The sequence below is a fragment of the Globicephala melas genome, chromosome 16, assembly GCF_963455315.2.
Source record: "Globicephala melas chromosome 16, mGloMel1.2, whole genome shotgun sequence".
In the NCBI taxonomy this organism is placed as follows: Eukaryota; Metazoa; Chordata; class Mammalia; order Artiodactyla; family Delphinidae; genus Globicephala; species Globicephala melas.
In genome coordinates this window covers 79,383,124-79,410,519 of record NC_083329.1, presented here as the reverse complement: position 1 = coordinate 79,410,519, position 27,396 = coordinate 79,383,124, and the positions used below count along the sequence as shown (strand labels likewise).

The 27,396-nt window shown below is 41.4% G+C and overlaps 1 protein-coding gene across 7 annotated transcripts in view; it reads left to right on the top strand.

The window, feature by feature from the left end:
• The window catches only part of MAP3K21 (mitogen-activated protein kinase kinase kinase 21), a 71,247-nt gene extending 45,261 nt beyond the window's left edge, over nucleotides 1–25,986 (top strand). The window contains exons 9-13 of one of the 7 annotated variants that reach the window (XR_004035803.2): nucleotides 323–1,108; nucleotides 2,608–2,783; nucleotides 7,033–7,127; nucleotides 24,712–24,792; nucleotides 25,868–25,986. Coding sequence is in view for 6 of the 7 variants with exons in the window: in XM_030839657.2 (XP_030695517.1) it covers nucleotides 323–1,108; nucleotides 2,608–3,035 (1,214 nt within the window). In the remaining variant the exon portion in view is untranslated. Of the gene's footprint in view, nucleotides 1–322; nucleotides 1,109–2,607; nucleotides 5,406–7,032; nucleotides 7,128–7,755; nucleotides 8,575–15,896; nucleotides 16,374–24,711; nucleotides 24,815–25,867 lie in introns of those variants that run through there. The other 6 variants (XM_060286231.2, XM_060286233.2, XM_060286232.1 and 3 more) reach the window with 6 other exon arrangements.
• Nucleotides 25,987–27,396: the final 1,410 nt, after the last annotated feature.

Genomic DNA, 27,396 nt, shown 5'->3' with positions numbered 1-27,396 from the left:
GTGCATGTGCACTTCTGTACCTTGATGACTTTGTTTCTATAGAAGTTTCTGTTTTCTATGCCAGTGAAGATCCACTTCCTGAAGGACAGGAAACAGCAGAGGACTTGCTCGCCTGTTCCTGTGCAGGGAGCTGAGTCATTGCACCCTGGACGCCCCTTCCTTAGGGTCCTCCTGGACGAACCATTTGCTGAACTGCAAAGGACTCCATGTGTTTTGATTTAGAATATGTATTTATTAGATTTCAGCCTCGTTTTACAGTATAGCTTGCATGGTTTTTACGGTAAAATGGTCCTAGCCTGTGTGTATCTGTACTTCTCCGTAGGGGCATGTGAAGAGCCACAACTTGCCCCAGACGGATTGGAACACAGGAAACCAAAGCAGATAAAATCACCGAGTCAAGCCTACATCGATCTCCCTCTTTGGAAAGATGGCCAGAGAGAGAATCTGGTGGAACCCGAAAGCTGGGAGGAGAGAACCCCGGTGAGCCCTGCCACCAGCATTCCTCAGGGGACCCCTCCGAACAGTCTGAGCAGATCCCCCCAGAGGAAGAAGACAGAGTCTGCTCTGTACGGCTGCACCGTGCTGCTGGCGTCGGTGGCTCTGGGCCTGGACATCAGAGAGCTCGCGAAAGCACAGGCTGCTGAAGACCCGTTGCCCAAGGAAGAAAGGAAGAAACGCGAGGGCATCTTCCAGCGGGCGCCTAAGTCCCGGAGCAGTGCCAGCTCTGCCACTAGGCTGCCAGCCGCAGGCGAGGGGACCAGCAGCCCATCCCCGCTCCCTCCGTCCAGCGCCGCGAACCTCCTGTCCATGCCTTCTCTCTCCACCAAGTGCCTGCTGCAGACTGATGGCGAAGATTCCTTCGAGAGCAGCACACACGTCCCTTGTGACCCCAAGGTGCCCATTCCGGATCCTTGCCCTGCCTTTGGAAGGAGGGATCAGGAGTCAACCCCCGTGCCAGGACTGGAGACCCATCGTGGTGTGTGGGGAAACCTGTCTCCTCCCTTCACGGTTCCAGCACGTGCGGACGCATCTTACGCTGCTTCTTCAAAAGAAAGAGCAGCACATCACCGACGGACCATGTCTGATGGAAGTGCTTCTCAGCCCCCAGGTAGGCTGCATTCGTGGGTGAAAGTACCAAACACCACTGTAGAGGATAGACTGTAAAATTGTATGGCTCTCTGATTTTATCTTCTCCAAGTGATTACATTTACAAATTTGTTTTCACATAAATCTTTGAATTTTACCCTGCTCTTTTGTTTGACTTTATCATTTGGATCCTTGGAGGAGTATAATTAAGTTTCAGTAACTTAAATACATAACAGAATATTAAAACAGAAAGAGGGGCTTCCCTGGTGGTGCAGTGGTTGAGAGTCCGCCTGCCAATGCAGGGGACGCAGGTTTGTGCCCCGGTCCGGGAAGATCCCACGTGCCGCGGAGCGGCTGGGGCCGTGAGCCATGGCCGCTGAGGCTGCATGTCCGGAGCCTGTGCTCCGCAACGGGAGAGGCCACAGCAGTGAGAGGCCCGCGTACCGCAAAAAAAAAACAAAAACAGAAAAAGCACATGGAGAATAACTGCCCCAAGCCCCTTGTGGTAGGAAGGAGAGTCATTTGCCAAAATCTGAACCAAATAATTAGTGGGAGAGTTGACAGTAAAACTAGTCGTTTGACACAGTGTCACCTGGCTTTGCTGCCCAGGTTTATGTTGAGATTGAGTTTAGGGGGTGTAAAAGTCGAATGGACAGTAGGTGCTGTGTGGGGAATGACTAGTATTCCTTTTGTATATAAAGATAATTACAACTACCTCAGATATAGATCATGAGGATTAAATGAGATAATGTATATGAAAAATGCTTTTTAGTTTGTAAAATGTTATGCTAGGATCGGTTATAAAGTATATTAAAACTGAAACTGCTTTCATTTGTGTTATCTTTTCATTTATCTCTTTAAGTGCTACGCCTAGACAAGATTTTTTTTCATATTATTGTTCATTGTCTTTAGATAAATTGGTTTATTGCCCTTTTATGATGCAATAAAGTATTAGTAATTTATAATTGCACACAGTGAAACCCTAGCACAAGAATCCCATAAAAAAGCATTCTTTTTTCTTAGTTTGAAGCCAATGATTATTTGCTACAGTGGTAGTAAGTCAGTTCTTCAGAACAAAAAAGGGAGGCTGTAACATGTAAAACAGTATCTGCTTTCTTATTTTCATTAATTTTTTCAAATCATCACCTGAGAGTGAATTCAGTCATATTCACCGTCATTTTTAAGTCTTAACTTTAGTCCAGTCTAACCCATTGTGAAATCTATCCTGTTAATAAAACACTTCTAATAATCATTGTCCTAAGTGTATGATGATGACTTAGCTCTTTATAGGTGTCGTTTCCATAGGTTCAAGCAGTCTTTCCAACCTTGTAGTACTTTTCCATAAAAACAAACATTCTCTCCTAACAATTTTAAAGGTAAGGTTTGTGTTCAGGTTCTTTTGTGAAAGCTCACTTTAAGGTGGTCACCTAAGGGAAGTCATCCTGGTTATTTTCCTTGCTATCCATTGATTTCGACATCACTGTCTTTCTAATCACACACTGTCTTTGCCTCTTCAACCAGCTGGTGCAGCTCTCATCTCAGCCCCCGGAGCCTCTCAGCTGCCCCCTGAGTGGGTTTGGGGGACGTCCCCCTCGCCGCCTGGACCCCATAGTGACCTGCCAAGTGAGGTCCCACCCGAAAAACAGAGAGCTGTCCATATGATGCCTCTGCCCCGTCCTCCCCACCTAAGAAGCCAGGTAGGTGCCCCAAAGGCCTTCCCGCAGAGAACAGAGTCTCAGCCCGCACAGGCCTGCCCTGTGGCGGGCGGTCCAGAACCAGCCCCTGACTGTCCCCTCGGTGCCAAGGAGAGAACTAAGCCCCACGTGCCTTCCTTACTGGATGCCGACATGGAAGGCCAGAGCAGGGACTGCACGGTGCCTCTGTGCAGGCTAAGAAGCAGAATGAGCCGACCATCCCTGTACGAACTGGAGAAAGAATTTCTGTCTTAAGTGCCTTATATTGTTCAAGCATTTTTTTTTTTTAAGGTGAACACATGAAAACAGTGTGTCTACCTTTGAATTGTTTTATGCTGCTGTGTTTTCAAAGCTGTGGCCATGTTACTAAACTAGTAATGGATGTCTAACTTCTCCAAAAATATATGTGATTGCGGTTGGCTGACTGTATTGTTATTCCACTGGATTCTTACCTAGCAACTTGAAACACTACACACGTGTAAAACAAATGTGCAACAGTGTACATCTGTGTTTAAGCACAATTTTAAATGCTTTGTTCGCTCCCATTTATATCCTTGTCTATTAGTACACACAGAAATTGTAATGAGTGCGCCATTTTTGTTTCCTTCCTTCCTGTTTCCTTCGTTTTGTTTTCTATTTTCCTTTACCTTCTTCCATTTCTTTCCTTTTTTTTTTTTTTTTTGTTATTTGTGCAACAAGAAGCCAAGAGTAATGTGATGTTAGCAAGTAAAGATGTTTATGTAAAAAAAATTTGATGACTAGAACAGATGGAGAGTCCTATGTGAACTATCTAACGAACTCGGCAGTAGGCTTACAATGCATAAGTATGTCCAGATCTCACCTAAAATATGCACTATTTCTCTCTTTGAGAAAATTTTACTGAATGTAACTCGTAAAAGTTTTAATGAATGTAACTTCTAAAAATTTTATCCATTAGAACTCCAAAGTAGATTTTTCAAAAAGCCAGTCATTGACATTTGACTCAGACCATCCTGTATACAGTTGAAAGGTGCTAACCTGTGTGTTCTCCCTGTAGAAAGGATCTTCCTTCTTCCTTCATCAGTAGCCATTGATTTGGTATCCAGAAGCGTAAAGCGTTTCCTTTTGTCGTAGAGTTTTTAAAAATCAATCGATGCGTGCGTTACGTGCCGAAGAAAATTCATGTCATTTAATATTATTTTTCTCTGTTTAAATGCATAATCATCCTAATAATCTCAAATACAGTTAGAAACACTGCAAAGTCAAGAAACAGCAGTACGGTTAGAATTTAAGTGTTTTAGAATAGTAGTTATTCACTTAATTGTAGATACATGTTAGATATCTGTTGGGTGGGACAAGCTGATGTGATAGAATGGAGAAATTAAGTTATTTTCAGATGTGGGTTTATACAGCTAATCTTTGGCTAGCAGATCAGGTTGATTTTAAATTATTTTATGAGTCACTTTTATAAATCATAGAGTTACGATACAAATAAACTACTGAGTTATTAAGCTACTGAAATGGCTATCCAGGAGCTTGGTAAACTTGCCTGGGTTCTTTTGTTAAATCTATTATGCTTCTCTCCCTAGAATAGGGTTATTCAGATGACACACAATAAGCATTTTAAATTTTCCCTACAGTAAAAAACTGTAATTGCAAACATTACTTGATATTTCATTTAAAATTTTACCTTGCTTATTAAGGTTTACTGAATAACTGGAAGGTCAGTGATTTAATCCGGTGTGATAAAGTATCTACCTATAGTAGGAAAAAAAAAAAGGAGGAAAATTATATTATTTGGCCACTTTAGAAGCTCTTAGTCATCTAACAAGTATGCCACTGCAAGTGATGAACAGGGCATGACAGGATTATTTTAATATAAGCGCATTTTGCCTTAAGGAAATTCTTGAAGCACAATCTCAGGTCCTTAATTACATTCTGTGGTGTTATGGTCCATTCTATGATTTGGCTTCACTTTTGGGTGGTCGTTGAATTACATAACAGAGATTTGGTTTCCTCAAAATTGTATCACATTTGAAACTGTGGTTGGCTACTTCATACTCAGTCATATGAGGGCATATAACTTCCAGGTAAAAGTAAACGAAATACACGCCTACGGTAATACATGAAACACGAAATATAGAAACTGTGTTTTCAGTTTTGCTTCTACCAAAACATCGTGTGTGTGTGTGTGTGGGTGTGTGGCACTCTGTGTGAGGGTAGGGGAGTGATGGATGTCCGTCTGTGTGGTCCCTCTACTCTGTTCCTGTTTAGCTTTATTTTAGTCAACTCTACATTATGATGACTTTAGAAATGAAGTTACATTAAAAAGATAATTGTCATATAAGGACTCGATCTCACATGTTACTGCAGATAGTTATTTTTTGCTGAGATCTGTTGTACATTTGCGATTTTCTATGTGTATAGGTATACTTAGCGGAATCTGGTTATTTATTTTCACATAGACTTAATAGCTCACTGAAAGATAAATTAAGCTGATTACTATTAGTCAACAGTTAAGGTGCTCCCGCTGCAGAGATTTGAGGCCTGGGCCTGATACGCTGTATTATGAAGCTTTGTGACTGAAAAAGATGTTTACATATGTTGTCTATTTTTTTTAATAAAGTTTTTTTTATAGCTTGTCTACTTGCTCAGTGGCTTTGATCTCCCGATGATTGTGGCTGTAGTTTGTAACGGTTCACTTTGTATTCAATAAGGAAAATGTGTTCATGAAGATTATTAGTAAGTCAGGTATTAACCTGCTAAATTCATTAAACTGAAGGATCATGATATGAATCACGGGATTAAATGAAATACTTTATTTAAAATGTTGTTTGGTTACGTTGAAACGTTGCATTTCGTCGTGAGAATTTTGCAACTCCAGCTTTTCAGAACGCACCTTTTCGCAGAGTGAATTACTGTATGAAGTAAATCTCAGTTGATGCTAGAGCACTGTGATTAATGAGACATGTTGATTATTAGCATGTTTAAATCAGAAGAATTTCAAAACCCACCTAACATCTGGTGATTCTTGGTAAGCAAGAAAAACTTCGGTGAATTAGAAAAGTAGATGGTAGCATTTCGTGCAGATCCAGGCAGCACCCTATCGTGTAAGAGGGAGAAAAATTTAACGTCTGTTGTGTATCTGCTGAGTGTTAAGGACTCTCCTAGGTGCCCATATAAGGCACTTCCTATAATTCTCTTTAGTGAAGTTTGTGAGGTAGGTAGTAGTATCCCTGTTTCATCAGATGTGAAACGGGCACAGAGAAGTTCGATAAAGTTCCAAAGACGCACCACCATTTACCTGTTCACACCTGTTGTAACCATACATATAGCATAGAAGATGGAGGCTTCTATGGAATCCGAAGCTAAGATAGTGTTTCACACATCAAAAAGTTCAAAATTCTGGAACGGCTGAGTACTTACTTAAAAACGAAGCTAACTGGTTGATCCGGCGGGATCCTTCCTCAGTAACTGTGAAATGAATTAGAAGGTACTAAAACCTGCATCTCCAACAGACCAACTCAGAGAAAAAGCAGTGTTCTGTTCAGTGGGTTTATAAATATGATGAAATTATTTAAGAACTGCAATGTAAATATAAAATAATTGGGCTTAAGCTGTATGTACTCTTTACTTCTGAAAAGGTCAGCATGCTAAAACACAGTGAAAGATGAGGCTTTTGTGAATGAAACAATGTAATAAGTACCACATACAGTGGAGCAAAAACTAGTTGTTCTTGTTGTTTAGCAAGAAATAAGTAATTTGAATATGCTGCAGACTCATTAAGTGCCTACTGTGATAGCCACTGGGAAGGACTAAAGGAGTTCAGTGATGAGCAAGAGAGACACCACCTGGGTACTTGGCTGCATGGCTCTTAAGATCTAGTAAGAAAGACATTGAGAAGCTAAGCGTGGCCAGCTTCATGGGTTCGGATTGGGCTTCACACTCAGGATGTCCCTGAGCTTGATTTTAATGCTTTGCTAACACTGTCTTGAAATCCTTAAGAAATTTTGGACCGGGGCCCCTCATTTTTATTTTGCACTGGGCCCTACAAATTATGTGGCCAAGCCTGACTACAAGTGAAATGCGGGTTATAAAAGGTGAAGTAGTTGCTGTTCTGGTAGCGCTGGCAGAGCAGATCTAACCTGGGGGGTTCAGAGGAGGCAGCTGGAGGAAGTCAGGACCTCTGCTGGGTGAGAAGTGCTCCCTGCAGAGTCACTAGCTTGTGACTTGTTTCTCTTGGAACTTACCAGATTTCTTCTTTGCCTTTCAGCATTTTTACCATGGTCTGTGTTGGTGTGGATCTCTGCATATATCGTACTTGGAGTTTGTTTAATTTCTTGGATGTGTAGATGTTTTCCAGCAAAGGTAGGCTTTTCAGCCATTATTTCTTCAAGTATTTTTTCTGCTTCTTTTCCTCTCTCCTGGGACTCTCATTACACGTATATTGGTGTACTCAGTAGTGGCCCACATTTCTCTGAGGCTCCGTTCATTTTTATTCATTCTTTTCTCTCTTTTTTTTTTTCAGATTACATATGCTATATTGATTTCTCTTCAGGTTCCTTTATCTTTCTTCAGTTCCAATCTGCTGTCAAGCCCCCCTAGTAACATTTTTCATTTTAGTTATTGTATTTTCAACTCCATAATTTCCATTTCATTCTTTTTTAAAACTTTTCTCTCTTTATTGACATTTTCTTTTTGACCAGACATTGTCATCATACCTTCCTCCTTCAAGCGTATTTTTCTCTGGTTCATTGAACTAAGGTACAGTGGCAGCTTTCAAGGTATGAAATCTGAGATCCGTACCCTGTCACAGGCCATCTCTGTTGCCTCCGTTTCTCCCAGTGTATGGGTCACACTTCCCTGTCTCTTTGTATGCCTCACTTTTTGTTGAAAAGTGGTCATTTTAGGTAATACATTGTGGCAACTGTGTATCATGATTCCCCTCACCTTCTCTCCAGGTCTTGTTTTTGTTGTTGTTTGCTTGTTCGTTTAGTGATCTGGCTGGACTACTTCAGTGAAATCTCTTCCCCCACAGTATGAAGTCTTTGGTGTCACTCCTCAGAAGATGCAGCCTTGACGTGCACACAGCTACCTTGGGATGACACAGTTTTAGCACAGCTCTCTCGGACTGTCTCTTCCTGTGATCTCTCTGTGAAGCTGTCTGGCTTCACTTGGTATTACAGCAAGCTGTCAGGCTTCCATAATTGCTGGCTGATTACTCTTTTTTTTTATTATTCCCTGAGACACAAATTCCTCCACAGCCTATTCCAATTAATTTCAAGCAGGGGCAGTTTGGGGGCCAGTCTTTAAGGCTTGTTCTGACCCCAGGTGGGCTCTTTTTAGCTGGCTCTTTGCCTGATTCTATCTGGTAGACTAGCTAGACTATGATTTAGCTTGTTGCTCTTAATTAAGAGCTGTGGGTTTTTTTTGAGAGTTCCCTTAGGCTTGAACTTCCCCACACTCTGTTTCAGATAAAGTCAGTTCCTTTGATGAAAGCTTGGTAGTTCTGTTCTTGTGTAATGCGTCTTGCTCTGGGCAGTGTATCTGGGCCATACTCTGGGCCCTGGGTGGAGTGGTAACTTGTAGTCTCCTTGGCTTGCTTCTCGCAGGGTAGATAGAACCTCTGCTCTCCAGGTGCACTGGTGTGAGGGCATGTAAGAAGCCAGCATTCTCACTGGTGGAGAGCCTCCACCCTGTGTGGGGTGGCTGGATGGAGAATGGAGCCCTTGACCTCTTAGGCACACTCCCAGGAATTTAGCCTCTTAAATACAGAGTTGGAGGGGATGAGAAATGCTGCTGTCCTGTGCCTGCCAGTGAAATAGCTTTTCCCTTGACTGGGAGCTGATGGGGGGGCAGGGGGGAGGGGGGGAGTCCTATGTTTCTAGCCAAACCTGATTGGAATGGAGCTTCTGTCAAGCTGAGCTCGGTCAGGGTGGAAGAGTAGGCGGGAGGGAGCAGGTCATAGCTCAGATGCCAGGTTCAACTGTTCTTAGCAAGATTTAGTGTTTTGTTTTGTTTTGTTTTTTCCCAGTACGCGGGCCTCTCACTGTTGGCGGCCTCTCCCGTTGTGGAGCACAGGCTCCGGACACGCAGGCTCAGCGGCCATGGCTCACGGGCCCAGCCGCTCCGCGGCATGTGGGATCTTCCCGGACCGGGGCACGAACCCACGTCCCCTGCATCGGCAGGCGGACTCTCAACCACTGCGCCACCAGGGAAGCCCTAGCGTATTCTTTTTGAACAAATATTTTGTTATTTGCTGTATGCCCTTAAGACAATTTCCAGAGACTTAAAAAGAAAAAAAATTTTAAGATAGCTGTCAGCAGTTGTGCTTGTTTCCTTGCGGAGTGGGTCCTCAGAGCTCCTCAAGCAGCCATCCCATAATGGAACCTCTTCAATATTTTGCACAGCTGCTGACTAACTCCTGAAGCATTTTCTCCCGTTGGCTCATCTAAATTCATGTCGTTTATCTCATGGCTCTAAATGCATTTCAAGGCAAATCACTCTCAATTTTCCACCTCTAGCCCCGTTCTAATCTTACAGCTCCATTTGTACGTATCCTGCTGCTTACTTATCATCTCCTCTTGGATATTTAAGAGGGATTTCATCCTGAACAGAGTCCAAATAAAACTCGTGATTCATCTCCTTCCCTAAATTTGCTCTTCTCTAGTCCTCTTCTTAGTAAACAGCACCAGCACCTGGGAGGTGGACGCGTCCGCTGACTAGTCTTAAAAGTAGCAGCATCATGGAGGATTCCCTGGTGGTGCAGTGGTTAAGAGTCCACCTGCCAATGCAGGGGACACGGGTTCAAGTCCCGGTCCGGGAAGATTCCACACCCGCACGCAGCAACAAAGACCCAACGCAGCCAAAAATAAATAAATATTTTTTTAAATAAATAATTTTTAAAAATAGAAAGCTTTAAAAAAAAATGTAGCAACACCATGAATGCATTTGTGTCACCCGTAGTTGTTCAATAACTAGTTACAGAATAATCGGATGAATTATTCCCGTTTTACAGATAAAGAAACTGAACCTTAGAAAAATCAAGTAAATTGCTGGATTTGAATCCAGTCTGAGTCCAGTCTATGCATTTAGACCACAGGAAAAAATGTTTCTTAAATGTTAAATAGTTGGTTTTTCAATAAATGTTATTGTTAGCAGGTTGATCAAAGGATAATTGAAAGAAAGTAACATAAACTATAGTTGGAATGGGACTTCGGGGATATTATTGTGAAGAACTTGGATTACTAGTCTAAAGATCTGGCACTGAATCTGGCATTAAAAAAAACAATTATAGGTTTTAATTTGTAGTGGGTACTAGTCAGTGTTCTCCAGAGGACCAAAACAAATAGGATGTGCGTACACGTATTTTAGAGAGAGGGGTGTTGATTTTAAGGAATTGTTTCACACGACCATAGGGGCTGACAAGTTCTAATTCTGCAGGGTGGGCTGGCAGGCTGCAGACCCAGGGAAGAGTTGATGCTGCAGCTGAAGGCTGTCGAGAGGCAGAATCCTGAGACCCAGGTGTTGGCAGGGTCGGGCTCTTCTGAGGCCTCACCCCTTGGCTTGTAGCTCTTCCTGTGTCTTCCTGTAGCCTTCCCTGTGTACATGTCTGTTTTCCCAATTTCCTCTTCTAGTAAGGACACAATCATATTGGATTAGAGCCCACTCCAATGACTCAGGTTAACTGGATTACCTCTGGAAGGACTGTCTCCAAACACAGTCACATTCTGAGATACTGGCTATTAGGCTTCTGCACCCGTTGGCCTGCAAGCCTGTACTTGCCCAGCCTCGAGACTGAAGAAAGAGCCCGGAAGTCAGAGACAGAGACATCCGTGGCTTAATGGATGTGGGGCATCTTACACGTCTGAAGGAAGGTCCTGGAGCGATGCCACACCATGTGCAGCAGCTGGCGGGCAGGACACTGCAGCAGCCTTGCCCCCCCGGGGGGGATGGGGGAGATTGCCAGTTACAGGGGGAGTTGATGTCAGCTTGGTTCATCGGTTACCAGGGAAACCAGCAGGGGGCACATCCCTCATCGCCCCTCGGGCTAACAACCTTCATGGGGCAGATGACTTCCCTTTGATAAACTATCATTATCTAATTATAGCAGCGGGCAGGTGTGTAGGCATTCACCGATCAGGCTCTGTGATGAAGAGGGAAGGTCAGTCCGGTGTGTAGGTGTGGGTGAGGCAGGGACTGGTCGCGCAGGAGATGGACAGATAGCAAGAGTACAGCCATCTTGGGGGCCTGATCATATGGCCTCCAACATACAAATCTAGGCAGGGGGTGGAGGCAACGCAATTTGTTCCGTAACAGACTGGAAAATGCTTCCAAATATTGAATATGACGGTGATGTGTAAAATAGAGAGGGGACTAGAGACACTGATGTTATCATCAGGTCTTACAGAAAGAATAATGAGGAAAGGAAGCCCAAGAAATGAAGATTACAATCTCCAAATCAGGGGCAACTGGCAAAAAAGAGCTAGAGGTCAGTTAGGACAGAAGAGTTAGCCGATTGGGAAGCTGTGGGTCAATCAGAAATAAAACACTGAGAGGAAAATTGGTGCTTAGATAACATGAGGGTTTGGTGGCGGGGGGGGGAGGCAAAGTTTGCAGTTCTGAGTGATGGAAAATTCTAGAGACATTCAGCGGTCGAGTGGAGGTGAAATTTGAGGCAGAGGTTGGAGTTGGACAGAGATTCTGTGGTCATTCAAATTCTGGTGATAGTTAAGGATGCTGGATGGGTCAGATGAGGAAGGCAAAGAGGAGAAACCTGAAGAAGGCTTTCCGGGAAAGAGTGAGAAATGCAGAAGGTGATGGAAAGAGGACGGATGGCTCACCTAGGTAAGAAACACCCAGAAGATTACAAGGCAGTGGAAGATAACATAAACTCCCCAAATATCTTCCCTTAATCCATTACAATTTTTTTAAATTTATTTATTTAATTTATTTATGTTTGGCTATGTTGGGTCTTCGTTGCTGTGTGTGGGCTTTCTCTAGTTGCGGCGAGCGGAGACTACTCTTCTTTGTGGTGCATGGGCTTCTCATTGTGGTGGCTTCTCTTGTTGCGGAGCATGGGCTCTTGGTGCGCGGGCTTCAGTAGTTGTGGCACACAGGCTCAGTAATTGTGGCACGCAGGCTCAGTAGTTGTGGCACACGGGTTTAGTTGCTCCACAGCATGTGAGATCCTCCCGGACCAGGGCTCGAACCCACGTCCCCTGCGTTGGCAGGTGGATTCTTAACCACTGCACCACCAGGGAAGCCCAATAACAACTTTTAAAGAACTAAATACTAAAAACTTTTTTAAGAACATAAAGCTAAACTTTTCAGGCTAATATTGTCTCAGAATTACTGCATTCCCTAGAGCTATCAGCACTTCTTTCCCTCCTAACTGGAAGTGGATGCTCAACAATTTTATTCAAAGGAGCAGCCCTACTGAGTTCTGCCTCCCTGGGAAATCCCAAGGGCGCCAAAGGAGTCAAAGGAATGAGCATGACCATGACCCAGAGCACGCCCCTACTCATTACTCTTCCTCCTTTCTGTGCTTTGCTACAGTGTGAAGGAAGATACAGCATAAAGGCACAAACCAGACATGGTTCTGCATATGCCTAAAACCAGAGGACAGGGAACTAATATTATATTTTGCCATTATCTGATCTTAGACATTCTGGTTAATTTTCTAACCTCAGTGGCCATCTAGCCTCTTGCCACTCCCTTACCAGTGGCGTGTGGACCCGTGTCTACAATGTCATTTCCCTCCTGGTGTCAGTTCATCCTGGCACTGTTCGTTTAGTGGCAGGAGAAAGCCCCAGAGCACATCTGTAGAGATAGCCAGAAACAGATCGCTGATGAGGACATGTACGTAGGAGGTAGTTTTCTCCTTCTGGAGCACTGTCTCTCCAGGAAGTTTTAACTTAGTCTATTAAGGAATGTTTTCCACAGGAAATACATACCCAATGTTATTACATAAGTCTGTAGGAAAACATGTTATTTGAAAAAGAGGGCTTCCCTGGTGGCGCAGTGGTTAAGAATCCACCTGCCAATGCAGGGGACTTGGGTTCGAGCCCTGGTCCAGGAGGATCCCACATGCCGCGGAGCAACTAAGCCCGTGAGCCACAACTACTGAGCCCGTGTGCCACAACTACAGAAGCCCGCACGCCTGGAGCCCGTGCTCCGCAATAAGAGAAGTCACTGCAATGAGAAGCCCGGGCACTGCAAAGAAGAGTAGCCCGCTCACCACAACTAGAGAAATCCCTCGCGCAGCAACGAAGACCCAATGCAGCCAAAAATAAAGAAAAGAAAAGAAAAAAGAAAAACAGATTCCCCTACAAGAATACATTTTTTTTAAGTAAGTTTGATCATGTGACTTGGTTGTGGGACAGCTCTAAAACTAGAAAAATGCCTACATTTTCTGGTTTAATAAGTATTGAATTTTTCAATAAACCAGGCCTTTTTCTCTGAAACAGGTCATTATTTCTAGAGGTATAAACATGAGTCAAATCAATGGAGTTGGTCATAATTTTTCCTCCAATCTGTATTTTGCCCAAACTCAGCTGTTTCAAAAATTGAAGCATCCTGTTTGCCTTGCTTGCTTTGGGCTTTCTGCTTTCTGGACACTAGATGGTACTATATACATATTATTTCACAAGACAAGGACCACCAACCTAGCTTGGTTATTTGAAGAATTACAGCCAAATATATACCCTTAGGAGAAAAAGGAAAAATAATGGATGTGATTTGAGAAAGTATTAGAAAGATGAGGAGAGGGGAGGAAAATGATTTTCCAGCAACAGTTACAGAGAAACAAGACGATGATCTTCATTTTTTTTTATTATATTGAAGTGCAGTTGATTTACAATGTTATGTTAATTTCTTCTGTAGAGCAAAGTGACTCCGTTATACATATATATTATTATATCTCTATTATATATTTTTTCATATTCTTTTCCATTATGGTTTGTCACAGGACATTGACTATAGCTCCCTGTGCTATACAAGGATGATCTTTATAAAGGGATCTTTTTTTATACATCTGTTCCAAAGAGGGAGACAAGCAAGGAGCTTCAGAGCCGTAAGCTAGGTCAAATCTCCAAATGTGAATCTCCAGCATAGGCAGGATTGAATCAAATGTCTCGAGTACTAGGTGTCCCACCATCGTTAGACACTGAAAACAGAATTCTGTTTTCAGTGTTCTGTTTCAGAATTCTGAAAGCAGAATTCTGCACTCAGTGTAAGCAGAGCCAAGGTATCAACATAACACAGTCCTGCGTTGGAGGTCTGAATCTAACCACGTCCGAAGTTAGCCCTACAGCAAGAATTTTCAGTTGTGTGATCCAATGTGTTCCCTTTTCACTTAAGCCAGCTTGAGTGTGTTTTACTCTGCAACTGCAAGCCCATTTGCAAGGCTATATCTGATGAACTGGGATGAACAGAGAACAAACTGGACAGAGTAAACAGGCAACATACACATGCAGGAGTGAGTTATGCTTATGTTTATAACTTGGGTCAAGTGTTCAAATGTGACAAAATTATTCTCTTCAGAAAAATAGATGCTCAGGATATCCCATTAGCTGCAGCAGGAGTCTTAAAGTGATGCTAGATATTTATAGGCTAGTAGATAGTAAGACGAATTGCTAAAGAGATTCTGCAGGTTTGGCACAAAATGCTCAGCTATATTCTATGTGGATAATTTGATAGGATTCTATAAGATCATCTTGCTGATGAACTTTCTCTCTTGCATAGGAATGCTTCAGAGTTACTCCGCCCAAATAAAGGATTTTCTCATCTTTGAAGATTCTTTGTAGGTGTTAACTTTCCCCGTGGTAGCAATAGTCACGAAGCTGGAGTCATAATTTGGGAACTCTGGGTCTGCTCTAGAGATGAATTTCAACAGAACACTCAGGCTTCTTTAAATGATATTTAATTAGATAAATACATTGAATTAAAATAAAATTTAATGAAAATGACAATCTAAGACAGCCTCAAGGAAACAGATAATTCATTTCTTCTTCTTTCGCATTTTCAGAGACTGAATACAGTTAAGAAATGTAACAGTTAATTTGTGGTTGTGATAGCCGATTTGCAAATGAATCGTTAAAAAAATCACTTCTTTCATACTTAATAGAAATGAATTTAGTGAGTTCACATCCCTAAAGATAAGGACACTTTTTGGGACTGCCCTGGTGGTGCAGTGGTTAAGAATCCGCCTGCCAGTGCAGGGGACACGGGTTCGAGCCCTGGTCCGGGAAGATCTGGTCCGGGAAGATCCCACATGCCGCAGAGCAACTAAGCCCGTGCACCACAACTACTGAGCCTGCGCTCTAGAGCCCATGAGCCACAACTACTGAGCCTGCGTGCCACAACTGCTGAAGCCCGTGTACCTAGAGCCTGTGTTCTGCAGCAAGAGAAGCCACCTCAATGAGAAGCCCGCACACCGCAATGAAGAGTAGCCCCCTCTTGCCTCAACTAGAGAAAGCCCGTGCGCAACGAAGACCCAATGTGGCCAAAAATAAATAAATAAATTTATTTAAAAAAATAATAATAAGGACATTTTTCATTCTGAAGCTTGAAAACTCCTTATTTTCCTTGAAGGTGCCCTAGCTTGCCTCTCTGTGCTCTGTTTATCCCTGTGAAGACCTCCTCTGAACAGTCTCACCCTCACTTCTCACCCTGTGATTCCCCTTCCCTCTCAGGACTTTGCTCCATCAGTCAGGTTCTTCCCTTTCACATTTAGTTTCTTTCTATCTGTTGAGTCTGCAATGGTTAATGTTATATGCATCAGCCTGATTGGGTCACAAGTGCCCAGATATTTGGTCAAACATTATCCTGGGTGTTTCTCTCAATAGATAGATGATAGATAGATAGATAGATAGATAGCTAGCTAGATAGATAGATAGATAGATAGATAGATAGATAGAATATATACATATATATTCTACTGGCTCTGTTTCTCTGAAGAATCTTGACTAATATAGGATCCTTCTCTATCTTAAAAAACAAGAAAAAGAAAGAAAAAGAAAAGAAAGATGAGTCAATCTTGTTGCCTCTTAGAAAGATAAAATTTGTCATTTTATTGGACCCCAACACCATCTCTGGCAGTCATCTTCCTTTTCCCCATTTCAACTTCTCTCTTAGGTATCTGTGGTCTGTGGTCGCTCTCCCACTTCTTAATTGCTGGCTTTTGGATCCCTTACAAATCTGGCTTCTCCCCTCTCCACACAAACTGTAGCCTTGAAGGAAATCAGTGACCTCTGGATTGCAAAGGTCTGTATCCCTTTTCAGTCCTTATTCTTTTGGCCTCTTCTGTGCTAACATGGCCAATAAAAGGTTCCTTTAAAATTGCAAAAGTTTCCTTTCAGGAAATTTGAAAAGTTCTGAAAAGTGCAGAGGAGGAAAAACCTCACCTGTAATCACAATACTCAGAGATAACTACTTGTTGGTGTTTTTGGTTCATCTTCTTCCTATATTTTTTTTCCCATAGTATACATACTGTTTTAGATCAAATTTGTGATCATACTACATGTCCTTTGAACATCTGTTTTCCTTTTACGTTGAATATATTATGGATATTTCTCCATGCCAATAAATATTCTTCTGCAATAATTTTTTTCATGCCAGCGAATCTGATCATCATACTGATACATTAAAACTTATTTTTGGGCTTCCCTGGTGGCGCAGTGGTTGAGAGTCCGCCTGCCGATGCAGGAGACACGGGTTCGTGTCCCGGTCCGGGAAGATCCCACATGCCGCGGAGCGGCTGGGCCCGTGAGCCATGGCCGCTGAGCCTGCACGTCCGGAGCCTGTGCTCCACAACGGGAGAGGCCACAACAGTGAGAGGCCCGCGTACCGCAAAAAAACAAAACAAACAAAAAACTTATTTTTATCTCTTTCCCACTCTTAGGTGTTTAAGTTGTTTCCATTAAATATATATATGTGTATATATATATATATTTTTATAGTCAAGAAGGGTGAAACTCAAGCAGGAGCAATGTTAGCTAATGAGTTCTTACAGATTTCCTTGGAGAAGGAACAGCAAGGTCTGAATTGGGCATGGTGAGCTTTCAGAACTAACACACATTCTCTGTCATTCTGTCCTGAGGTGAGAGGTGTATTTAACCCAAAGAGTATGGAGAACCTCCCTCTCAAAGCTGGATTAATCCTGAGTTGAGATGTGTTGGGAGCATAAATGATCTTGGGAGGTCCCAAGTGGACTTGGCATTGAGTAGAATATTTCTTCCATCTTTGGTTAAGTCTTCTATTGAGGAACATTCTATCTTGGAATAGATGAGAGCTTTTATAAGTCCTGCGAATGCTATCAGATAGAATTTTAGCAATCTTGAAATAGATAGCTCTGGGGGAGTACATTTCCCTCTCTGGGCTTCAGTTTCCTCATACCTAGGGGGAATGTATGTTTAGACATTCTCTAGGATTCCCTCCTGTAATTCCATGATCCTGTACACAGAAATGAATGAAGAAGTTCTCCTTCTGTCTTGTCCACGTGGATTACCACGACAGCTGCCCACGCCCAATTAGCACATCACAACGAAACATGCAGTCACGGGCCATGGAATACCTGGTGGGAACTAGGTCTCCACAAGAGGAAAGGCTAAGTGGATAAGGAACAGACTTTGTGGGAATCAGAGGGAGCCAAAGTGCTGAGTTTTATCAGATGCAAAGCAAGAAGGAAATGAGTCATTTGGAGGGTACAGTAAAAAATCAATGGAAGAGTCCTAGCTTAGAATCAATAGGCGTAAAATTGCAGGAAGTTGTCCTTTGTTTAAACTAGGATTTTTCAGCTTCAGTACAATTAACATTCTGGGTCTGAGAAGTCTTTGCTGGGGGTCGTCCTGTGCATTGTAGGATGTTTAGCAGTACCGTTAAACGCCAATAGCACACTCTCCCACAATATGACAACCAAAAATGTCTCCAGGTATCTCCTGGTGGGGTGGGGCGGAGTGGGGGCGGTGACAAAATCTCCCTTCCCCTTTTGGGAATCACTGCTTTAAACTTAATCATCCTTAACAAATAGGGATCCGACCAGTCAGAAAGGAATTCTTGGAGAATTTAATTCTCTAATGAACCACGAAGTTAAAGTAAAATGATAGAAAAAGGCTTAATTTTTGTAAGTAAAACGTCTGGTTTATAAGAGCAAATAGCATGAAATTATTTCCAAACAATTTAGATTGTCTTTTAATAATGTATGACAAATATTCTTTTTTTTTAATTTTTAAAATAAATTTATTTATTATTGGCTGTGTTGGGTCTTCGTTGCAGCGCGCGGGCTTTCTCTAGCTGTGGTGAGCGGGGTCTACTCTTCATTGTGGTGCGTGGGCTTCTCATTGCGGTGGCTTCTCTTGTTGTGGGGCACGGACTCTAGGCACGTGTGCTTCAGTAGTTGTGGCATGTGGGCTCAGTAGTTGTGGCACACGGGCTTAATTGCTCCACAGCATGTGGGATCTTCCCGGACCAGGACTCAAACCCGTGTCCCCTGCATTGGCAGGCAGATTCTTAACCACTGCACCACCAGGGAAGTCCCAATAATGTATGATAAATAATCTTTAAAAGAGGGGCTAACATTTGACCCTTGAAAATAATTTAAATAAGATCTCTTGCAGGATGAGGGAGGAACATAAATGACTATAAGTGTTTCAAGTAGAAAGGGATTTAATATAGGGAATTAGGTTCTTACAAAACTGTTGGAAGGACAGGAGGAGTAAAAGTTGGGGATCTACACAATCTTTCAGGTCCACCATTGCAGGCTTGGTTACAGCCAGGGCATAGCTTCTGTCACCTTTCGGTCAGAAATCTGCAGAAAGCCTCTGCCCATGTCCAAGAGACAGAGTTGATCAGGTATCTCGAAGACACTGATCTTATGCAGAACCCGTATTTCCACAGCTTCTGATGGACAGAGTGGAATGGGTTCTAACTCCCTTCTAATTCTTAAACCTAGCGTGAGTCTATCTCATTGGTAAAATTATATTTAAAACCTTCCTATCAAGAAGCCTAGAGAATACAATTCCCAGGCATCCAGCTGCTATAAGACAGGAGAGACTATAGGAAGGAGTGGGAATGCTGCTGGCTGCAACAGATAATATCCAACACAGAATTCTTTCTCAACTGTTTTGTTTACTGAATTGCTCAAACAGTATATTTCCCAGTCTTTCCTGCTCCTTGACTCTTGGGCCAAAAATTTTCCCAATCTTCTATCCATTCACGACACTATTCAAGCATATGAACTCGTAGTTCAAATCAATTACCTGGAGAAAAGAATAATAATGGAAAAGTTCTCTAGTGATGACTAATTGTGCACAACTACAATTAGATCTTTAGTTGAAGGCGTTTTGAAATTGCCTTAAGCATGTAGTTAAAGGCATGAACAAAAGTGGTTATTTTTCTTTAAATTTCAAAATCTAATTAGTCATCTGAAAATTGCCATGACGTATGAAAGCTTTCTGTTGATCTTCTTCATACTAGTAAGGTACCACAGGAGGCATTTTCCTAGCATTTCCTTAAAACAGCATCACCAAAAATATCTCTTTCCAGAGCCTCATTAGGTGCTGTCATTTGTGGAAGAATCATCTCTGGGTGTTTATCAGGCTATTACCCATAATGTTAGAGAATCTGGTTGTGTCTTTGCTGGCAATGAAGAGCCTGTTGAGGAGGCTGGGGAAGATAATCATATGCAAGGTTGAGAGATACAAGAAGATCACTCACACAAAGAAATGTCACTCACACAAAGAAATGTCCCTAGGCTCCAATTGGCTCAAGTGATGGGATAGAATTCACAAAATAGTTTCAGAATGAAGATTTATTCCAATTTAAATACAGAAAGGAAGAGAGAGAGAGAACATAATATTTTTAAATGGGAAAAGACTTCTTTTCCTCAAAGAAGATGTAAGAACTCCTGAAAGCCTTCAAGTGTGCAGAGTCCTTGATCAGTATAACCCTGGTCTCTATACTCTTGTCTGTATTGCCTATGGTCTTTAACATAGGCAATTTAAAGAGTTAGCAGAGGCTAATGAGAGCAATAATCGACAAGACTGTTGCTACTAAAACAAATTTCTATATTACTGGGTACCTCTAGGTACTTAGAAATTTCCATTTACAATGGACAGATCATCCAGACAGAAAATTCAGAAGGAAAATTTGGTCTTAGTAACACATTAGACCAAATGTGTGTGTGTGTATATATATATAGAGAGAGAGAGACATTCCATCTAAAAGCAACAACAGAATACACATTTTTTCAAGTGCACATGGAACATTCTCCAGGGTAGATCACATGCTGGGCCACAAAATAACTCTTGACAAATTTAAGAGGATAGAAACTACATCAAGCGTTTTTCCCCAGCCACAGTGGTATGAAACTAGAAATCAGTTACAGAAAGAAAAATAGGAAACAAACACATGGACACTAAACAACATGCTGCTGAAAAAACAATGGGTCAATGAAGAAATCAAAGAGGAAATCAGAAAATGCCTCAAGACAGATGAAAATGGAAACACAACTTTCCGAAATCTGTAAGATGCAGCAAAAGCAGTTCTAAAAGGGAAGTTTATAGCAATAGAGACCTACCTCAAGAAACAAGAAAAATTTCAAAAAACAACTTAACGAAATTCCTTTCTAACAAAGGAATTAGAAAAAATAAATAAATAAATAAAGCTCAACATCAACAGAAGGAAGGAAATGATAAATATCAGAGAGGAAATAAATAAAATAGAGACCAAAAAATATAATAGAAAAGATCAGTGAAACCAAGAGCTGGCTTTTTTGAAAAAGTAAACAAGACTGATAAACATCTAGCCAGGCTCATCAAGAATAAAAGAGAGAGGACCCAAATAAAATCAGAAGTAAAAGAAGAGAAATAACAACTGATATCACATAAAAGCAAAAAGTCATAAGAGACTACTCCAAACAGTTATATGCCAACAAATTGGACAACCTAGAAGAAATGGACAAATTTCTAGAAACATTACAACCTTCCAAGACTGAATCAGGAAGAAATAGACAATCTGAATGGACCTATCACGAGTAGTGAAATTGAATTTGTAATTAAAAAAAAACAATCCCAGCAAGCAAAAGTCCAGAACCTGATGGTTTCATAGAGGAATTCTACCAAACAGATGAAGAAAAAAGCTAATAGCTATCCCTCTCAAACTATTCCCCAAAATTGAAGAGATGGGAACACTCTCAACTTCATTCTGTGAGGCCACCTGATATCAAAACAAGACAAGGACAATACAGAAAAGGAAAATTAAAAGCCAATATCTCTGATGAATATAGATGCAAAACTTCTCAACAAAATATTAGCAAACTGAATTCAACAAAATATAAAAAGTATCATACACCGTGATCAAGTGGGATTTATTCCAGGGATACAAGGATAGTTCAGTATTCACAAATCACTCAGTGTGATACCCCACATTAACAAAAGAAGGAATAAAAATCACATGATCATCTCAGTAGATGCAGAAAAATGTATTTGACAAAATTCAATATCCATTCATGATAAAAACTCTCATCAAAGTTGGTAGAGAGGGTATATGTTGGTATATCTCAAAATAATAAAGGCCATTTATGATAAACCCACTGCTGACATCATAGTGGTGAAAAGCTGAAAACCTTTCCTCTAAAATCACGAACAAGACAAGCATGCCCACTCTCACCACTTTTATCCAACATAGTTTTGGAAGTCCTAGCCACAGAAATCAGGCAAGAAAAAGAAATAAAAGGCATCCAAATTGGAAGAGAAGAAGTAAAACCGTCACTATTTGCAGATGGCATGACAATGTATATATAAAACCCTAAAGTCCCCACCAAAAAACTATTACAACTAATAAATGAATTCAGCAAAGTTTCAGGATACAAGATTAATATACAGAAATCTGTTGCTTTTGTATACACTAATAATAAACTATACAAAACCTAGAAAACAATCCTGTTTAAAATCACACCAAAAACAAAACAAAACCCTATGAATAAACTTACCAAGGAGGTGAAAGACCTATATTCTGAAAACTATAAAACATTGATGAAGGAAATTGAAGATGATACAAAGAAATGGAATGATATCCCATATTCATGGATTAGAAGAATTAATATTGTTAAAATGTTCATATGGCCCAAGGTAATCCTAAAATGTATATGGACCCACAAAAGACCCTGAATTGCCAAAGTAATCTTGAGAAAAAAGAACAATCTGGAGGTATTACATGCCCTGATTTGAGATTATGCTACAAAGCTACAGTAATCAAAACAGCATGGTACTGGCACAAAAACATAGATCAACAGAACAGAATAGAAAGCCCAGAAATAAGCCCACACACTTATGGTCAATTAGTCTATGACAAAGGAGTAAAGAATATATAATGGAGAAAAGACAGTCTCTTCAATAAATGATGCAAGGAAAACTGAACAGCTACATGTAAAAGATGGATTTGTGATATAACTTTCCCTCTTTTAAAAAAAATCCTCTTATATTAGAAAAAACTCAGTTATTGGGGTATTATATTTATTCCAATAATTTAATTTATTTTTATCACTGTGATATTAAAGGTACTACCTCAGTCACCCTTGGAGTTGAGTATAAAAGTTGGCATCATGTTGGCTTCTCAATTGCTTGATTAATACAGAATATTTATCAAAATAAAATACCAAAAAGCCTGGCTTTGTCTCAAACTTGATTTTCTTATACCAGAAGCACTATTTAATGAGCCACTTAGAATTCCATAACACCCACCATGGTGCTGTCACAAATGATGCCACTGTTAGAGAAGATGAAAAAGATGAAGTAGAAGAAAGCCAAGTGAGAAACACTCTCCTCAAAGGAATGCAGAGGAAGAACTTGAAAAGAAGGATGGAATTGACCAAGAAAGCACAGAGGGAGGGAAAGGGGAAGGGCAGTCGGTGCTCTTGTTAATCTGTTGGTGAATTCCAAATGTTTAGAGTGTGCTTTGTACACCAGGGCTATCTATGGAATTTCATCGTCTAGGAATACTTTGGGGTAGGAGTCTTCTCATGCTCGATAGTATATCAAGACAAATTTTAGCTGAGAACTGAGGCAGTATGGTACTTCCTTGACTTGTTTTGCAGTATTTCCTTTCTCTAATTACCTAATTATAGTACGTTCTTTCACCATTAGCAAAAGACACTCAACCCAAATACTGATTCCTGGCAATCTGTGCTCTCAGCGAGCACCAATGAGCATCTACTAGGCACAGGCTCATGAGGGCTCCTTCTGAAATGAGAATGGCCCTTGTTTGTCAGTGCTGAGCACAATCTCCCCAGATGTCTGCAAAATCTTTTATCAGATCATTTAAAATTGCCTGAAATCTGGATAAGTAAGGCACGTTTTATTAGTTGCCAAGATCCACTTATTTGGGAATCACTGAGCTTTTGAAAGAAAAACAAATGTAGTAAATAGGCATGACCCAGCCTAAGTTTCAGTATCTTAGAAACTAAACCCACCAGAGTGAGACAGACTGAACAATTTCATTTATCAATCTGGACTAATACCTTTATCCAAAAGAGATCCTTCAAGTTATACCACTTAAGATAAAGATTATGTCTATTCACTAAAAGCATGCAATACAGTAAGTCTGCTCAGTGGTTTAGGGCAGAAGCACTGATTTTTACATGTATAATTTCCTTTTGAAACCAGAAAACATGCCTTCACTGTTTTTTAGTTCACATCCCCCCCCAAATCAAAATTCATAAGATGGATAAAAATCAAGTGGGTGGCTCTTTGCCTTACAAAAACATTAAGCCTCAGAGTTATTTTCAATAGTGAAATTCGCTCTTTTGTTCCGGCTTCCCTTAAAGGTGTTTACCACTTGAGAGGAAAACACAGGCCACTCCGGTTTAGGGGGGTTGGGAGTTGGAGAAGTTACTGCCAAAGGGAAATTAATCAACGGGAAGACAGAGCAGGTCTGGACAGCTAGAACAATGAACTGCCGTATACACGTGCAACGAAATGTTAATACTGCTCTAGTAATACAATGAACCTTCCTAAAGCATAATGTTATCCTGTTTAAAATCTTTGGTTCAAAATCTCAGTGACTCCCTCAGGTCCAGAATTTGGTAGATGTTCCCTTAGCAGCAGGGGCTCCTTCAGTACCAGCAGCAGCTGATGCTTTGAGCATGTCTCCACGTCTCTCTCACTCCCAGAACTCAGGGACATGTGTCTCCCTCAACCTGCTCTGTGGTTACGTGGCTCTGGCCATCATGCAGCCTCTTACCTCTGCCTGGACTGTCTTTCCTACTTTCCCTCCAACCCCGGCCTCAGTCTCCTCCCTCTCCTGCTGCCAAAGTACACCTTGTCCGCCTGATAAACTCCTACACATCCCTCAAGAGCCAGCTTAAGGATTCACTTTTCTGCAAAGCTTTCACTCACTTCCCAGATCTGATCCATCATTGTAGCCAGGGACTGAGGGTCCCTGAAGAGAGTGTAAAGTGGGATGATGACTTTCCAGTAGTTTCAAACTGAGCTGAATCAAGAAGAATGTTGCTCTGTTCATGACCTTGCTGCCTATGGAGAATTCATGGTAAGCTGTGTTGATGAGGACCCAAGGCTGTTTGGAATCCAATGTCTTGAAGAATGGGCCTTGAACAATGAGTGTATCAGGGCTTTCTCACAAAAGGAGGTGAATAGTATTGAGAACAAAAGTGATTTCATTTATAACGGAAGAGGGAGAAAAATGAAGATATACAGGTGGAGATGCTATAGATATTACTATTTACCTAAGTTTATGTTCTAAAAGTAGCCAGATAAGTGGTGGAATCCTGTACTTGACTAAACAAGCAAAGAGATCGTTTCATATTTGTAACTTCAAAGTATATTGATTAACTCATGTTTGGACCAGATGATGGTAGAGGTACATTTCTCTCTATTATCTATCTCTTTGGTGTTTCCAGAGCACTCTTACATTATCATTGTTGTCCTTTCATTAGTCTGCTGAGCTGTCAACGTGATGAGGTCAGAGTTTTGCTCATTCTGGTGTCTCCAGCGACTAGCAGAGTTTTTGACATATGGTAGGTATTTGATAAGTATTTGTGGAATAAATTGATGTGTATATAATGTCATAGTTTGGTTCCTCTCATTTACTGTTGTGTCTCTGGAACCTAAAACAACATCAGCATGTTGTTGGATGCTCTCAGGAAATATTTCTTTTTTTTTTTTTGCTTTATCTTTTTTTCTTTTTTTTTTAACACCTTTATTAGAGTATAATTGCTTTACAATGGTGTGTTAGTTTCTGTTTTATAACAAAGTGAATCAGCTATACGTATACATATACCCCCATATCTCCCCCCTCTTGCGTCTCCCTCCCTCCCACCCTCCCTATCCCACCTCTCTAGGTGGTCACAAAGCACCAAGCTGATCTCCCTGTGCTATGCAGCTGCTTCCCACTAGCTATCTATTTTACATTTGGTAGTGTATATATGTCCATGCCACTCTCTCACTTCGTCCCAGCTTACCCTTCCCCCTCCCCATGTCCTCAAGTCCATTCTCTACGTCTGCGTCTTTATTCCTGTCCTGCCCCTACATTCTTCAAAACCATTTTTTTTCTTTAGATTCCATATATATGTGTTAGCATACGGTATTTGTTTTTCTCTTTCTGACTTACTTCACTCTGTAGGACAGACTCTAGGTCCATCCACCTCACTACAAATAATTCAATTTTGTTTCGTTTTAAGGTTGAGTAATATTCCATTGTAGATATGTGGCACATCTTCTTTATCCATTCATCTGTCAATGGGCACTTAGGTTGATTCCATGTCCTGGCTATTGTAAATAGAGCTACAATGAACATTGGGGTGCATGTGTCTTTTTGAATTATGGTTTTCTCAGGGTATATGCCCAGTAGTGGGATTGCTGGGTCATATGGTAGTTCTGTTTTTCGTTTTTTAAGGAACCTCCACACTGTTCCCATAGTGGCTGTATCAATTTACATTCCCACCAGGAAATAGTTCTTAAACAAGTGAATATAGTAGAGCTGATCGTCTCTAGCCCTCACCTTTGACGTGAGGACATACTGCATGTCAAGAGCCTAATACAGTGCCTGGTATGCATTAGCTACTCATTGTGTGTGCTTTTTCTTCTTGTCAGCTTGGAGAAGCAAGCTGAGGTGTTCTGGGAGAGGAAAAAACCCTCCTAGCTAGCATACAATGGATCCTCAGAGGGAATATGGCTACCATCAAGCCAACAGGACATTCATCACCTGATAGACGTATGCTTATCAGACCCTTAAAATGCTGTTTGATAATTGATGTTTATGATGGTAGAATGGTCCAGCTGAAAAGACGCTGCGAGTTCATCTAATCCATCCCTCAAATTATACAGGTGACAAAATGGGGCCTCATGAGCATCTAAGCAACGGGCCGTGAGTCCAGAGGTGTGTTGGTGCCGAGCAGAGGACAGAACTCAGGCCTCTTGTCTCCTAATCTGGAGCTCTTTCCATTCTACCAGGTTGTTGTAACAATAATTTGTATCAATTAGAAGGAAGATATTAGGCTTTTTTTTAAAAAAAGAGAGAGAGAGGAAAAGCCATTACTTCTAAATTTTTAAAAGAATGTTCTTTGGTTTGGGGAAGGCTGGAAAAGGACACAGCTGTGGGATCAACAACATACATTGAATTTTAGAATTCCTCACGTGTTTACAGATTTCACCATGAACCAAAAGTGGAGCGATTACCAGTTAAAGGTACTGAAGCCCTAAGTCCAGGAAATTCTGAGGTGCTGGGTGTCTGATGGGATTCCAGAATTGGTACCTTTTCTTGACCATCCACAGCAGGATCTGAGGTGTGAGCACTATTTGAGAGCAGAGGGCCTCGTTTGGTGTAGGAAGGGAGACGATCCACAAAGGATCTCCTGATCCCCCTGGCGGTGGAGGGCTGGCCCCAAAGGCAGACGAAGGATGTCTGAAGTTCTCCTTGTTGAGGGGCAGAGCAGAGAGGTTACACAGGTGGTTTCTGGAACAAAAGCCTGGAGTCTGAATTCCATTTGTACCACTCACTCATTTATCTTGGGCAACTTTAAAATTTCCAAAGCTTTGATTTTCTCATGTCGGAGAAGGGGACGTTTCCCCCTCTACCCCTCTTGAGTTCTTGTGGCTGGACTAATAATAAAATTGACACAAGACAGATGAACAGGAGAAAAAGAAATGAATTTTAATTCAGGCACATGGAGGTCTCAGAGAAATGGGACCTAAGAAGCGGCCAAAGAGGACAGCTTTTATACTTTTTAGACAAAGAAACAATAAATTTGTGAGGAACTGAGGGGACAAAAAAACTGAGGTTTTGGGTGCCCAAGGAGTGAAGAATCCAAACAGAGTCTGGGCTTGGGGTCAATTGAAGAAGGTCACAAGTTTTGTTTATAGAGGCTTCTCGGCCATCTCTGGTGATAAGGGTGTCCTTCCATCTCCAGATGCAGGGAGTACACCTTTCACCTGAGATATTTATTTCCTGCTTTCAGGGAGACAGAAAGGAGGGTCAGAGTGTCCCTCTTGCACTGGCCACTTCTTAAGTCACTTTAATTCAAAATAATCAATATGCCATGAGGCACATTTTGGGGTGTCCTACCTGGGGCCCCAACACTAACTTGTAACATGGGTATGATAATAATAATAATAATAATGTT